General features: G+C 38.9%; 1 protein-coding gene across 1 annotated transcript; it reads right to left on the reverse strand.

Moving 5' to 3' along the window:
• Positions 1–1,023: 1,023 nt before the first annotated feature.
• Positions 1,024–15,679, reverse strand: stam (signal transducing adaptor molecule (SH3 domain and ITAM motif) 1). Its single transcript, XM_073491169.1, has 14 exons — positions 15,364–15,679; positions 13,111–13,195; positions 12,839–12,914; positions 12,520–12,615; positions 12,247–12,393; positions 10,092–10,182; positions 9,677–9,872; positions 9,197–9,291; positions 8,249–8,337; positions 7,956–8,043; positions 7,797–7,851; positions 7,533–7,686; positions 6,540–6,661; positions 1,024–5,533 (listed from the first exon to the last, which is right to left on the reverse strand). Exons 1-14 carry the CDS (start codon positions 15,401–15,403, stop codon positions 5,302–5,304), a joined length of 1,566 nt encoding a protein of 521 aa, XP_073347270.1. The 5' UTR covers positions 15,404–15,679; the 3' UTR covers positions 1,024–5,301.
• Positions 15,680–16,887: the final 1,208 nt, after the last annotated feature.

Genomic DNA, 16,887 nt, shown 5'->3' on the forward strand with positions numbered 1-16,887 from the left:
TTCAGGTATTATACAGTCAGATTCTTGTTTATTTGATACGCCTCACTAATGCTAAAGCTAATGCATCTGATTGGACAGTACTTCAATAAATTCTACCTTGATGAAGGTAATATTGTTCAGTTTTTGTTGAAACAGTTTTAGACACGTCTTCATTGGACTGTATGGTCATTTTGGGGGATTTAATTTAAGGCAGCTGTGACTAATGAACTGGCAGTTGAGTGCATTTTAAAAGTTTAATGCTCAAAAAACAAGCTGTATGTGTTTTATGAAGACTGTGGCTGTGGTTCGATCAGATTTGATTAGCAACATAAGCAAATAATCCCACAACTTTTATTATGTTTTGAGCCAAATGTTGCTAAAATCTGATTGGTGCACAGAAATATGAGAAAACACCCGTTTTTCCAACTGAACTTAAAGAAAATAATGTGTTCATGTTGGACCCCATCACTCATAGCTGGAGCTGATTGACAAAATGTGTTTTTTAAAGGCCTTATAATCTCCTGAAAATGCCTCTCAATTGTAAAGTTAAAGGGGAAGTCTGGTATATTTCAACATGGCTGTACTCAGTAGATCACTGCAACACCGGCTGCAACGTAAACCCTGAGGGCAACCGTCCAAGTACATCAACTAAAAGTGCTTGTTTTCGCCCCTGATTGTTATTCCAAGTGTCTGAAAGCATTTCAGAAAGTATCCCAACAAAGACAGACTTTTTTTTGTTCAAGAGTAAAGTCATTTTTGTTTAACTAGAAAAAAAAGCAGCTTTGTTGCTCTTGCTGAATCCACCAGGCTCCATTTACAGAAGCAGAGATGTTCTCATCTTAAAACAAACGACTCAAACTTGACAGAAACAAAATGAAACTCACCAAAACCTTTTGGACATATAGGTCATTTAAACACCAAAATATGTAAGTATAGTGTCAAGGTTTAAAAACAACAAATTCCCCTTCAAATATAACTAGATAAAAACAGAAATTGTATTTATTTTACCTGAAAAAACAAGGTCCAAGAACAGGGAGCCATTGATATTATTCTGTACATTTGGCCTGGTTTTATTGTGAATACCAATTAATAAGTATGGTTAAAAGAATACATACAAACAGCAGGGTACAAGTTTAGACAGAAACTTTACAATAATGATGTTGTTTTAAAACATAAAAACAGGCAGCATCTCAATCCTGTGCAATAAAGTTACATCGGGGCTGCAGTCCAACACTGTGGTGCAACAAGATGTCACGTTTGGATGATGATGATGATGATGATTAACTGGCTCCTGGTCTCGTGGTCCCAGAATAGCTGCTACTTTTTTTTTTTTTATCATATTTGATATTTTCAGCCCTCTTTGATCCAACATTAACACTATTTCACTCTTACTTTTAGTTAAAGGCAGCAAAGAAAACAACAAAATAAAAGATTCTTGTTTTTGAATCAACTATATTAATGCAAAAAAATCAAGTTCTGGAGAATAAATTGTCCTCTTGTTGCCCAGGTACCGAGCTTAAGTTTGGGGTTGTTTTATACTCTTAAGGCGGCACAGGGATGGCAAAGAGGATTGCATCTGAAAAATAGTATCGCGAGAGAAGTTGACATCAGATCCTCAACACTAGGGCTGCAACTACAATTTTTTCGGCTTATTATTTGCGTGATTAATCGATTAATCGTTTAGTCTGTAAAGGTCAAAAAATTGTGAAAAAAATGTGAAAAAATGTTCATCACAATTTCTCGAGTCCAAAGTGACGTCTTCAAATCGCTTCTTTTGTTCAACCATTGGTCCAAAATCCAAAGACTCTTCATTTATCACCATAAATGACGAAAAGAAGCGGCAAATTCTTACATTTAAGAAGCTGGATACATCAAATTTACATCAAAAATGACTGAAAAGATTAATCAATTATCAAAATAGTTAATTATAGGTAATAGGTAATTAATTCCTTCGATCAACTAATTGATTAATTGCTGCAGCTCTAATCAACACACCAATTTGCCCTGCAATTGGAAAATCGAGTTCAACACAAACTGCCCGGAAATTCCTTCATGTAGCTTCATTCAACATAATACAACCAAAGATAAATAATCTTCCTGCTTCATTAGCTTTTTGCAAACAAATCAGTATTTGCAAACATCAACTCTTTCCCACTGACTTTTAACATGTAGTAGTATGTTATGAGAAGCAGACTTTGTACAATATTTGATCTTAATCAAGGCGTCACTGTTACTACAGTAACGACAGTTTAGTGGGACCTTGGGAAAGAGGTGTTTATAAATCCTGACTGTACCTTCCAGAATCGTAGGAACCTTATTTCAGTTCTGCTTCAGGTAGAATTTGTTTTTAGTGTTAGACAGCTCTGAGAAAGGACAGGTTTGTAATGCGTGGGGAGGTTCGATCAGTTTTTCACATTACCATTTGACCCTACAGTACAATAAGCATGTATCAAACACAGAGAGAAATGTCCATGTTCTCATGTGAGCGATTTTAAATATACAACTAAGTTCGGCAGAATATCGCAAATTCCGCTTTTCTGTGAATACATACATCCTGCACTGCTTCTCCATTTAAAATAGCATAACAATAATCAAAACATAAATTAAAATGCACTACAAAAAAAACCAACATAGTATTCATTTTTCAACACTGACTAAAGAGATGCTTCAAAGACACTGGGGCCGTTCGGAGAGTTCGCCCCATAGTAGCCAAGTCTGTGGTACTAGTCTGTTAATACAGCCCCTGAATGGAGACGGAGCGAAACCCTACATCCACCAACAGGGATCTAGAGCTTCTCAATTTGAAAAGGAAAACTCTGCAGTATGAAGTAAGGAGTCGATCGAGATAAGAAAAGAAAAAATATCTTGTTTTCCGGCATGTGAGTTTTTTTTTTTTTTCCATTTTGTTCTCTTTGGCTTTTACACCTTTAATTCAGCAGGGACATCACGGCTGCAGAGTTCACCTTTAAAAGGCTGAGAGAAACACCCGGAGCTGTGCTAACATACAGCCCACCATGAGGTCATCATGTGGCTTCACTACTAGTTCAGTACAGTATATACAAGAGACATGTGCATGCTTAATCCCCCTGGTTTCTTTTCCCTCCAAAAACAAAGTGGCTTCAGTTTGATACTTCTAAAATTCAACGACATATACAGGATGTAGTAGCCTAACGATTTCTGCATCGCTAAAAGTCCTTTTTCTGATCAAAAAAAGAAAAGAAAAGAAATGTAAGTCGACGCACCCTTTTTGTGACGTGATTAGCAGTTGCTTTAAGTGGGTGGGAAGGCTGTGGCATGTTAGTGTGTGAGTGAAGGTAAACTATCACATACTGCTGAGGATGTGTGAACCAACGGGTGCAACCATGTTTAGTGTGTGTTTGTGTCCACTGCTGTACACCTGGCGGTAGTGTGTCGGAGTATTGTGTGTGTGTGTGTGTGTGTGTGTCTATGTGTGGCTCCAGTGGGCACGTTAAGGGGTGGTGTGAAGGACTGCCTGTGCGTAATTCACACTTGATCAAATAGTAATTGCATATATATTTTGTGGTTGAAGTGGCTGCAGTTACACTTGTTTTCTTTTTGGTAACGTCTTATTTAACAGGTCTGTAATTTCTGAATATTTTCTAGGAAAATATTATGGAATTTTATACTAATTAAAAGTTAAAATACTGTAGATTAACAGTTAAATTCACTTTATTAGTGTAACTTACGGGGACAGTTCACTCTAAAATCAAAAATGCGTATTTTCTCCTTAACTGTAGAGCTATATATCCATCTAGATTGTTCTAGTGTGAGCTTTAGAGATGTCTGCCTTATCTCTACATTTGAAAACAGCAATGTCTCTTTTCAGAAATCATGACCCAGGTACTCAAGATGATCCACAGACCTTGTTGTGAGCAGTTTCATGTAGGAACTATTTTCTTTCTACCAAACTACACTGTATCACTGTGCAGAAGGAAGTGAGAATCATACTTGCCAACCTTGAGACCCAAAAATTTGAGGTTCAAGGACTTACTTTGAATTCTCAGAAAACAACGCAGAATAATTTGTCCTCTAGCGTAAATTTGCGTAAAGAGTAATATTTATCACTTTTCATTTTTTTAACACTGCCCTTTATAGAGTCACGCCACTGCCCTCTGTTTGTCCGCCTATTGATGGTGATTGACGTTAGTGCGCCCCGCGTGATTGTCAGAAAAATCGACACAGCAGATTTCACATCCCCTTCCCTTTAAAACTTGATGTAGTAAACGTTAATTCTTCTCTTCTCATCTGAAATTTGTTTAAATATTCTTTCTCCTCTCTTCTTTTTCTCTCACTCACTGACTACACACTGTACTTCTTCAGGTTATGATTACTAAAAAAGGGAAAAACTGAATTGTCATCAATCGGGAGAAATACAGGAGAATTGTGATCCCTGGAGGAAACCATGGAAATTACAAGTAAACAGGAGTCTCCCAGGAAAATCGGGAGGGTTGGCAAGTATGGTGAGCATCTGCTCATGGACGAGGAGCTAGCTAACACTACAGCTCAGCTGAGGAGGACCGATTAATGTTTACATCCAGCTCTGTCCCGAGCACGAGCCTCAAGCAGCTCACACCAAAACAATCTAGATGGGTAAATAAAAAAAAAAAAGTTATTTTTTGTGTGAACTGTCCCTTTAAGTCAGTAAACAGTGGGTTAGCTGAACATCCAAAAATATATAGTATGCAGAATAAAGTTTCCAATGATAATATAATTTGTACCAAATGAAGTCATTCTTTCCAGGAATCTATTTAAAAATTACAGACCCATAATATAAAGTGTTACCACAATTCTTCAATAGTCCTATCATAAAAAGGAAGCAATAAATGTCAGGTCTCGTACATTAAAAAAGGACAATGCATATATTGCTATCAGATCTAGATTTGGAAGTGATCAGGCTTGAATGATGGCCAAAACTTAAATAAGTGCAACTGAAACTCAAAGTGCCACTGAAAGCTCCTCTCTGTCCTCACATCTGAATCATGCAAGGACAGGAGGAAGAAGAAGAAGAGTGTAAATGCAAAACAATAATTAAATACAGTCCTAAAAGAACACAGTTGGTGTGAGCTCTTCAAATCAAACCCTCATGATCACTTCTAAACCTGGAGTGAGAAGTGTAACTGTATTTATATTTAAGAGTGTCAAATGTCGAGGTTAGTCTACTCTATTTGAATTTTTCCATCCATCTGGTGACAAAACTAATTATAAAACGTAATAAAAGAAATTATCTATGACCACTATTTGATCAGGTCTGGTGTGTGTGTGTGTGTGTTTGCGTGACGATTATAGTAAGCTCAGGCAGCCCTATAGCAAGGCTTTCTCTGAGTAGGGGGCCTGTGAGACGTCTGAGGAAGGTGCTATGCTCGGGCCGGAGGCGGTGCTGTAGTTTGGCGTCTGCGTCATGCCTGCGGGAGTCGTGCCTGGGGCTGGGCCGGGAACGTTCGCCGCGTTCTGGTAGGACTGAACGTCTGCTGGGGCCATGCTGCCTGGAGCTGCAGTGTAGACTGGCGGCTGGCCCATGTACATATGAACGTCACTGTGGAAAAGAGCGACGCAGCATTCACTACAGCAAGATGGAAGCATTAAACTCATAATACTGTAAACTCTCTAATAAAACCCTCAAATAAAAGCCATGACCAGCATGAACAAGTCAGTCACTATTATAAGACAGGTATGGAACCTCACAAAGTTACAAAATGCTTCTGTGCTGGTTCTCAGCGCTGTTAAGTTATTGTCAATAAAACTCACCACTCCCTGCAAATTTCCAAATATTAAAAAGCCATTTGAGCTGCTCAAAGCCTTTTAATGTTAAATATGTGCAGGAAGCATCATTGATGGTACCATAACAGCACTCAGAAACACTGTTTATTCTGTTCAGTGACCAATTATGTTAAAGAAGTGAAACTCATAGCAGCAGAGTGGTGAATCTGTCTCTGTTGGTGTACTTACAAATTACTGCTGAAAATTTAGATTATACTGAATTTATCAAAACAGAAAAACATGAAAGCTTTAGAGTTTAAAAAATGAAGGATTTGTCTTATAGTTCACATAGTTTATAAAGTGTCCCCTAACAACTCACTCAAGTCAATGATATTATTATTATTTTAGGGGAGTTTGGGGCTGGTTTGGCACAACTTGAAATCACTCAAGTGCAGGTCTGCTCTGCAGGACTATCTGGATAATGTATCCAAGAACAGTTCCAGGTACAAATGGGATGTCACATATGCCTGTAACAAGTAAAGGCCTGGTTCTGGAGTTCTGGATCTGCAGTTGTGGTAAAATAAAGGTAATAACTACTATTTGAGAACAAACGGTAGTATCTAAGTTGTCATGGGAAAAAAAAAAGGTAGGTAGACTCTAGATGAGATATAAAGTAAAGTAGTGAAAAGTTCTAGGTGTTGTAGCTAAATTCACTAAACCTTTCCTCCCTTTAAAGAGGGCATGTAAACAGCATGACGTGAAGCTAATTTTATTTATGTCAGTAACTTGTAATGTGCTTTGTTGAACCAGAATACCAAACTACTGGGGTATGTGGAACTCACCTGGGAGCTGGCTGACCAGGTATGGGGGTTCCAGCTGGAAGCTGCTCCATGGGAACAGTGTAACCCTGCACCGCGGTACCACTCATGGCATACGAACCTGATGCAGGCTGACCAGGGTAGACCTGTGCGCACATACGCAGTGTTAATGAGTCTGTGCTAGGATCAACAGCATGTAAAACATGTAAAATAGCAGGTGGGTATCCAAAGTAAATCTATATAATGCTACATTTTATCTTATAACATGGTGCTACTTTTCTCAATTGGAAAAAAAACATTAGTCTGCAACAATGAGCTTCTCATTCCTCCTGAAGTTATGGAGGCATATCATACAAATGGACATTTAAACTGTTACTGTTAAAGTACAGTACACCAAAGACTTAATTTTCTTCTTATCTGGAGTGTAAGTGAAGACCATCTAGATATTTTGGCATGATTCATTAGGCTTGGAGATACTGACAGTGGTGAATCATGGTATTCAGGGCTGCAACTAACAATTAATTTTATAATTGATTGATCTACTTATTATTTTAATGATTATTTGATTAATCATTTAGTCTATAAAAAGGTAAAGAAATCATCATAATTTCTCAGCCCAAAGTGACGTCTTCAAATTGCTTCTTTTGTCCAACCAACAGTTCAAAAACAAAAGACTTTTCCTTTACTATCATAAAAGACAAAGAAAAGCAGCAAATCTTAAAAGTTAAGCAGCTAGACAGAGCAAATGCTTGACCCTTTCACTTGAAAAATGACTGAAACGAATCAACTAATCAATTAATTGGCTAACAATTGCAGATCTGATCTCAAATTTTAAAAGGGTTGAAAGGCAACATCCTCTTTCTGAATAATAATTGATCATTTATAGACTTCATCATGAACAGTTTATGGTGGCTCCATCAGTAAAGTTTGTTACTTTGTTTTTGAGTGAACTGCCCCTTTAAGACTGAGGAAATTGTGCACATATCATGTCTCGCATCTATGAAAAGGTGACAGTACCTGTTGTGCTACGCTGGCAGGTTGCTGCATGTAGTACTGTTGGCTCTGCAGCTTGGCATACATGGCGTAAACTGGATCTTCATTCATTAGCTTGGCATACAACGACAGAGCCTCCATCACCTTCACATTGAGCTCTGACAGCTCCGAGTGCTTCCTGATGATACAAACCCCACACACGGCAAAAACATAATTAGATCTGCTTAACTATCTATGGAGCGCTTGAATTAGTTTTTATGTCTGCCGTCTGTAGTTTTCTGTATGTACCTGTCTATATCCTCCAACTTTTGGTCAATGAGCGGTCCCATTTGATTGCAGGCACCTGGTAAAAAAAACAAAACATCAATAATCCACCTTAATAAAAACAATACATTCCAGATTAGCTTCTGTATACTGACATTGACTTCTGTGTCAAATTCGGTTTACCTTCCAACTGTAGTAACTCGACGCTGTCTGACTGGTTGTCTGTGGGATCTGCGCTCTGGATCATCTGCAGTAGCTGGTCCATTTTGTCCTGAAAGATTGCCAAAAAAATTCAGCGATGACACTTAATACAATATAGCAAACCTAGTCTATGATTTTTGATTTTGTTATTCTCACATCGTCAGGAGATAAGCAGATCTTATTTGGAGCAAAACTCTTTATTTATTCATGCAACTGTCAGATCTCATTGAGGCTGAACAAGCTTCGTATGCAGGAATTCACACGAGGGAACTTACCTCGTCTATATACACAGGCTCTTGTTCGGGCTCTATAGTCTCCACCTGGATGTCCTCACTGAACTGTACTGTCTTCTTCTCTGTCTTCACTGTAGATACCCAAGTAAAAGTGGGTGTGGCAGCAACAAAGCAACATAAGTAATCAGTTTCACATACATAAGAGGTCGGGAGACGCTGACTTGACATTCACTAATGGTCCGATTAGATTAGAGGAAAATAAAAGTTACAATCCGATACGAGTTATTGACAAATCATCTTCAAATGTCACGTTGGTATACGTTGAGTTACTTTTTATGCAACCTGCTGTAACAAGTCATAAGCTGTCGTCATGTTCGGAGGAAAAGGGCTGAATAGCAGAATGCACATTAGCAGTATGATTATATTATTTAAATATAATCAAAATCACAGTTTGGCTAAGTGTAAGTACTGTAGTGCTGTAGAGATCCTTGTCCTGATCCTTGTAGTGTCAAGTTCTGCGTGTACATCATTCTGCACAGTGAAGCTCAAACATTCAACATTAGGAAACAGAAGAAAAACACTGAAGCAGGAACTACAGAGGAAAAATGATTGTGTATCAACCTGGCGTGATACTTCAAGCTGTTGTATTAGTCTCAGAAACGATAAAAAGTTCTATAAAGCTCTCTCTAATAAGAGGGAATTCATCCAGAACGCTATCAGAGCAAATTCTCAAATGGCTTACGAGAAGTACATGCAGCAATGTCTTTTACTGCATGTGATAACCCACTGATCATTTTCTGTCTATGCAACCAATGTCTTGATTGTACTGTGTTCTTTGAATTGTTGCACCAGCCGTGTTTAAGTGATAAAGTATTTCCCACTCTAGGATCAATAAAGCAATATAGCTAATGGACTAAATAGGCTATCAAAGTACTACAGATGACATAAGTGGATAAAGGGTGTGTTCTGTGTGTGAGTGTGTGTACTCACTCATCTCAGGCTCTGCAGTGAGGTCAGCAGTGACAAAGTTGGAGGGGAACAGCCCGATTCCCTGGTATGTTTCCCCTTTCCACCAGTTGGGGTCACTGAAATGAAGAAAAAAAACAAAAAAACCAACAGATTTTAAAGATTTTAAATTGATGTCGTTTCAGTGCTCGTATTAAAAATTCAACAGATTAGATGAGCAGATTATTTTACTACTTAATTTGTTTCAAGCTTCTTTAAAACATTAGGACATTTTTTTCTATTAATTCCTGAAAAGTAATTTCTTAGAGATAATACAGTAAAGTGATACCTGAGGGGTAAATTTGTTGTCAGTGCTCAGCTCAAAGGCACTGAGCAAGACAGACTCTTAACAGGGAATGGTCACCTGACTCAGAATACCACCTAGCTGCCCTCAATCCTCTCAGTTATTTAACAAATCCTCATGTGCTGATCCTACATGCCTTTTCTCTCTGTGTAAAAATTCACCTATCGTCCAGGATCGTGATGATTTCTCCCGACTTGAAGGTGAGCTCATTGTCCTCAGCAGCCTCAAAGTCGTAGATGGCGCGGACCTTCCTGCCGTCTGCCTTGTGCGATGAGAGCAGGCTGGAGGTGTTGGGGTAAAGGCTCGACAGGGAGGTCTGTGGCTGCTGGCGTTGCTCCTTCAGCGACAGCTCGATAGCTGCACACAAACAAAAGAGACGGATATGGGAAATTATGTGTTTGCCCTTGAGAGTCCTTCAATATTGCTGAACATCTGCAAAGCATTAATCCAGCGTAAACAGTGATTTATGCAATGTAAATAATGAATTAAAAGTGTTGGCGTGCATGTTTTTAGGGATAATGCTTCCTCAATTACATTTCTTCATTTACAGCTGAGGATTGAAGAAACGTGTCTTACCTTTGGCCAAGTCTTCTTCTTCTTTTTTGTTTGTTGAGGTGGAAGGATCCTTCGCCACTAAAGCAGGGCTTGCTTTTGCTTGCTCTGCAGCCTGTGGATAAAAGAAAATTGCATGCTTAGGTGAATCAGCAGAAGATTTAAAAGGACAAACCAGGGTCGTAACTTAAAGCAAAAAACCCCCCCAAAACTTAAATTTCTCATTTGAATAAAACATTTTTGTAAGATATACAGTGGGGCAAAAAAGTATTTAGTCAGCCACCAATTGTGCAAGTTCTCCCACTTAAAAAGATGAGAGATGCCTGTAATTTTCACCATAGGTACACTTCAACTATAAGAGACAGAATGGGGGGAAAGAATCCAGGAAATCACATTGTAGGATTTTTAATGAATTAATTGGTAAATTCCTCGGTAAAATAAGTATTTGGTCACCTACAAACAAGCAAGATTTCTGGCTCTCACAGACCTGTAACCTCTTCTTGAAGAGGCTCCTCTGTCCTCCACATGTTACCTGTATTAATGGCACCTGTTTGAACCCGTTATCAGTATAAAAGACACCTGTCCACAACCTCAAACAGTCACACTCCAAACTCCACTATGGCCAAGACCAAAGAGCTGTCAAAGGACACCAGAAACAAAATTGTAGACCTGCACCAGGCTGGGAAGACTGAATCTACAATAGGTAAGCAGCTTGGTGTGAAGAAATCAACTGTGGGAGCAATTATTAGAAAATGGAAGACATACAAGACCACTGATAATCTCCCTCGATCTGGGGCTCCACGCAAGATCTCACCCCGTGGGGTCAAAATGATCACAAGAACGTTGAACAAAAATCCCAGAACCACACGGGGGGACCTAGTGAATGACCTGCAGAGAGCTGGGACCAAAGTAACAAAGGCTACCATCAGTAACACACTACGCCGCCAGGGACTCAAATCCTGCAGTGCCAGACGTGTCCCCCTGCTTAAGCCAGTACATGTCCAGGCCCGTCTGAAGTTTGCTAGAGAGCATTTGGATGATCCAGAAGAGGATTGGGAGAATGTCATATGGTCAGATGAAACCAAAATAGAACTTTTTGGTAAAAACTCAACTCGTCGTGTTTGGAGGAGAAAGAATGCCGAGTTGCATCCAAAGAACACCATACCTACTGTGAAGCATGGGGGTGGAAACATCATGCTTTGAGGCTGTTTTTCTGCAAGGGGACCAGGACGACTGATCCGTGTAAAGGAAAGAATGAATGGGGCCATGTATCGTGAGATTTTGAGTGAAAACCTCCTTCCATCAGCAAGGGCATTGAAGATGAAACGTGGCTGGGTCTTTCAGCATGACAATGATCCCAAACACACCACCCGGGCAACGAAGGAGTGGCTTCGTAAGAAGCATTTCAAGGTCCTGGAGTGGCCTAGCCAGTCTCCAGATCTCAACCCCATAGAAAATCTGTGGAGGGAGTTGAAAGTCTGTGTTGCCCAGCGACAGCCCCAAAACGTCACTGCTCTAGAGGAGATCTGCATGGAGGAATGGGCCAAAATACCAGTAACAGTGTGTGAAAACCTTGTGAAGACTTACAGAAAACGTTTGACCTCTGTCATTGCCAACAAAGGGTATATAACAAAGTATTGAGATGAACTTTTGTTATTGACCAAATACTTATTTTCCACCATAATTTGCAAATAAATTCTTTAAAAATCAGACAATGTGATTTTCTGGATTTTTTTTTTCTCATTTTGTCTCTCATAGTTGAAGTGTACCTATGATGAAAATTACAGGCCTCTCTCATCTTTTTGAGTGGGAGAACTTGCACAATTGGTGGCTGACTAAATACTTTTTTGCCCCACTGTATGTTAGATTTTTTGGTTTATTTATTTAACAATTCACTTCAAATGCACAAATACATGGTTGCAACACCAATGAAAATGCACAAATAAAGGAGCATCAAGGATAAAGACAGTCACAGAACTTTTGTCCATTTTGAGTAGACATTAACAACGTTGATAGGACAGGCAGCAAAGATGCTCAGCCAGAGCCGAAATGGGGACATTGCAGTTGTATGGTTTTGGTTTGAATCATCTGTCCACCCCTTACCTTTTATACAGAGTATGCTTATTCTGAAAAACAAATTCACAAACAAAAACTAGTCTATTCCACCCTACGTGCCTACCTGGGATCCAACAGCTGGAAAAGTAACACCCTGCTCACGTAGATTCTTGATCATAGCCGAGATCAAACTGAGTTGGGGATCGTTGCGGAAGTCCTCCGCCCACTCCACCATCAGGGCTTTCAGCTTCTCACACACTTTGGGGTGGCCCTGGGGACAATCATTAAAAAGGCACCTCATGAGAACAAGGTACTGGATGTACAGCAGCATTAAAACAATGAATAGGTCTCACGTGGACAACACGCATAAAAAAAGGAAAAGAAAATGACATCATACCTTGTTTAAGACGTTACTGACTTCACTGGCAAACTCTCTGGAGCACACCTCCAAGTGAAATATCTTCCCGCAGTTTGAGACACAAGCACCAAGGAGCTGTGAGGACATCAGTACAAACAAATCATCAGACTCACTATTTCATCCAGAGCAACGTGTGACAAACATCTAATTTCTCATAGAATAAAGTCTGTGCCTACACTAGTTTACATCTCAGTGAAAGGTTTACTGAGGGTAGATGACGAGAAGACAACATGATGCCTTCGTGAACTGTACAATCACACTTATACCAAACATGGTTGTTTGTTTACACTCTGCTTACAGTCAGTGCCTGCATGGCCACATGGGGATCCTTGTGGTTCACTCTTCTCATTATAGAGCGAAGACATTCTTTCGGCCTGCAGCAGAATGATAGAAATAAACAGCTTGAGGACAAAGAAAATCCAGCACCATTCACTAGAATAAGTCACTTAGGATGTTTTGTACACTTTGTGTCCTTGGGTTCTATCTCCAACCCTGGTATTTGTGTGTTTTACAATGCCTGATAAATGTGTTTGTGTGTGAGGTTTAAAACGAAGAAGACAGTTAACTAACCCAGTGCGTGACTGCCCTATCTTATCACATATGTCCAGAATGAGGCCCCAGTCCTCAGCTGTGTTCATCTCACTGGTTGCTTTCTCTGCAGAAAAGAAGCACAATGACCAACATAAGCAGAAAAATTAAAGATTGCAAAAGCACTTTTTTCATGACTTATTCCATTTAGTGTCAGCAAGAAGAGGTGAGGATCAGAAATAATAAAGCCTTTCGAAACAAGCTCTTGGTATGTGCAAGATCCTCTTCTTTGGTCTTTTTTGTTTTTTTAAATCATAAAAAATAAGAATAAACGTTCAAGAGATACAGACAGAATAACAGAAGCCCCAACAATACAACCGCCCTGTAGTAAATACCAATCTGACGAAGCTTGTAATGTCTGGTTCGGGTTCAGACTGTTGGAGGTGTTAATTTAACTTGAAGTTAATTTGTGCTGTTAAGAAATTACAACGGTTAGCATCTGTGTTTCAAAAGTGGCGAGTTCCTCTTTGCCATTGCAGTTTTCCTGTCTTTGGCATATGTCACCATGATTTTATGCAACTTCTCATGTTGCCAAATGACACATTTTTTGCAGTCTTTGATGGGCCAGCAGTTCATGCAGTAAAAATAGCTAATAATCCCACTGCGTACCTCATGTTTACATATAAATTCATTAATAAAAGCGGTGAAAGTAAGACCTCTTACAAAGCTGAAATGTACTGCTATCCAACCGTATGTCCCACGTGTTTACCTGCCTCTGTAATCATGAAATGAATACATGCTAACACTGGGAAATTGCACTGGCAAAGAGACAAAACAGTCAAAAGTTTGGTGATGTATGCCATCTGATGATATGAATTTGACATGCCATTTACACTGGTGAAGCTATTTGAATTTTCCTTAGTGTTTAGACAGGGTTTTTGTTCCTGTCGTTATAGGACCTGGGCACAGCACTTAAGCTGAAAGAACAGAAGAAACTTTACTGAGACACGTTTCATTTCTTCACATTGCATTGCTTCTGTCCTCTCATCTACTCTCTGTGTTGGAGTTTCACCGTGGGCTGTATTATTATCATTATCAGTGGCATTAAAAGCTCTTATTTCTTGGACAATATATCGTCCGAAAAAGAAAATTATAATGAAAGGCCATTCACAAAGATATGAGACCATTGTGACCGATGCTGAAAATAAATGAGAAGGATTTATTTATGATCATACTGGATTTTTATTTCATTTTAACATCAATGTGATGAAGTAAATCAATTTTTAAGGTAATGAAATTACTGACTTAGCCAGAAATCATTAAGAGGCTCAGAATTGCTTTATAGAAAATGTACTACATCAAGATGTATAACCACTGAGATATCAGATTAGGAATACCACACAGAGGAATTTCATAATATCCCCACAAGTAAATGATCAACACTGCCAAAGAGACGCATAACAGCATATACTGCAAAAACAGCCTGAAAATGACCACTCAAGCTAAATAACACCTGCCGTCCATAACATACACAACATCATGTGCTTGACTAAATTTGCATTTACAGCTAGTTAAAGGGCTGTAGCTTTATATTGTGCTGTATAATGAGGTGTTTGTGTACTTTGGCCACCTCCTGTACACTGTAACATGCTAATGAAGCGGTTAACCACTCGACACAGAACAAAGAGAGAAAAAGGAAACACACAGTGCCTTTCTGGTTTCATACACCACCGCATCCTCTTTCACTTGCATTCAGCGTGACATGCCAGGTTCATCATATTGGTTAGTCATCACACAGTGAGGCAATGATGAGGCAGATGGCTAGCTAGCTAACGGTACTTCAATTATTTGATGACAGCATCTGTGCCCCACGTCTAAAAACACTTGAAGATAGACTTAACATATAACAAATAAAATAAGTAAATAGTACACGCAACGATAGCTTTACACATGGCGTGCATAAGTGAACGTTTTCAAAGCTTTTTATGCTATCAGTAAAATGTTAGTTTGCTGCTAGCTAAATCTCAACATAAGATGAGGCTGTTAGCCACTTAGCTAACTGGCTAACAGAGCGAATCACAACAAACACAGGCAAACGAGACTGAAGATGCATTCACATGGACTACAGCGTTTCAGTGTACATAGCCTGCAGTATACACTGCAACACAGCCATATATACACACTATCATCACTGCTATACAGGGTAAAAGACAGCTGGAGAACACAAACAAAGCTGACAGATCAAAGCTACTTTAGCTAGCCTGCTAGAAATAGCCCCCAGTCCTGATTACTCACCAACATCTTGGTCAAATGGGTTTGTCGTGAAGAGAGGCATTGCTGGTGCGTTGACAACAACAGATATCGCCTTCCCCTGTTATTTTCTTTCCCTCTTTGTCTTATTTCATACAATAAAAATGCATAGTAACGACAAGTACATGAATGTCAAATGTAGCTGGCTGTCTGATTCTACACAGTCACTCCTTCGCCAGACGGCAACAAGCGAGGCATTGTGGGTAATTGAAGCCGACAGCCCCGTGTTAAATAAACCGCTGCTGTCATCGAGTGTGATGCGATGACACACCGTCGGTCACTGAGCCGCTCGCACCACTGTCCTCACTGTACACCGGACAAAACCAACCATAGGAGACTAACTGCCGTGCAAAATAACATGTCATCGTCAGGTGATGCTGGTCACGTGACGTTATCTCATCGCGTAAAGCACCGGACAGTTTACTGAAAGTACTGAGTACTTACGTTACTCTTTATCTCTGAGAGTAAATCGATTCCCTCTGGTAGGATGTAGATTAATAAATGTGTCAGTGATGGAGCAAGGGGCTCATATGGCCTATTTTACTCAAAGCGAGAGTAAAAATACTCTATTACAAGCGGTGGTAGATTGTAACTAAGTACATTTACTCAATTACTGGAACTAAGTACAATTTTGAGGTACCTGTGCTTTACTTGAGTATTTCCACCCCACTACTGTACATACTGGAGGCAAATATTGTACTTTAAACTCACTACATTGATTTGATGACTTTAGTTACTAGTTACTTTTCAGATTACATGTTGCATCAGAGCCAAATGAGTGAATGTTTGAATTATATATATGTAGATTTACTTTTACTTGTACTTTTGATTCTTAATGTAAGTACATTGAATATCAGATACTTTAAGACTTTTACTCAAGTACTATTTATATGAGTGACTTGACATTTATCGTGACATCTTTTACTCAAGTATGACTTTTTGGACTTTATACATCACTGGTTACAAGTAAAAGTCTTGCAATCAAAATCTTACTTAAGTATAAGTAGCCTACATAATTGGGCAATCAGCATCAAAATAATACTTAAAATACCAAAAGTAAAAGTAGTCATTTAGCAGAATATAGACCCACTTTAAGTAGCAAAAGTAAGAGTAATCATTTTGTAAAATACAGTGTTGTAAAAAGTACCCAAACATCATACTTTAAAAGTAAAGATATCGTTTTAAAATATTACTTTGGTTAAAGAAAATGTCACTCATAAGAATAATACTTGAGTAAAAGAGTCTTAAAGTAGCCTATCTAATAATAAGTGTACTTCAGTATTCAAAATATTTTTTTTGGCAATAAATGTACTTAAAGCAACATTATGTAGAAATTGGCCCCCCACAGTTTCTGAGTGCAACACCACTGTCGTAAATACAAATCCCAGGTCTGTAACAATTAGTCAGACTTAATGTAGGTGCTAACTACAAACAAAACTCATCACGTCATAACAATGTTATGTGCTGAAAACTAAACTGTAAAACTGTAAAAAGTGCAAAGAAATAAAC

The sequence above is a fragment of the Pagrus major genome, chromosome 21 (genome assembly GCF_040436345.1).
Source record: "Pagrus major chromosome 21, Pma_NU_1.0".
Taxonomy (NCBI): Eukaryota; Metazoa; Chordata; class Actinopteri; order Spariformes; family Sparidae; genus Pagrus; species Pagrus major.

Bases quoted from the DNA above. Each gene is read 5' to 3' on its own strand.
- stam (XM_073491169.1), bottom strand. From the start codon at position 15,403: ATGCCTCTCTTCACGACAAACCCATTTGACCAAGATGTTG. The intron at 8,338-9,196 runs GTGAGTACACAC...GGGTATCTACAG, and splicing joins CACTGCAGAGCCTGAGATGA to TGAAGACAGAGAAGAAGACA. The intron at 5,534-6,539 runs GTGAGTTCCACA...TCTTTTCCACAG, and splicing joins CCTGGTCAGCCAGCTCCCAG to TGACGTTCATATGTACATGG.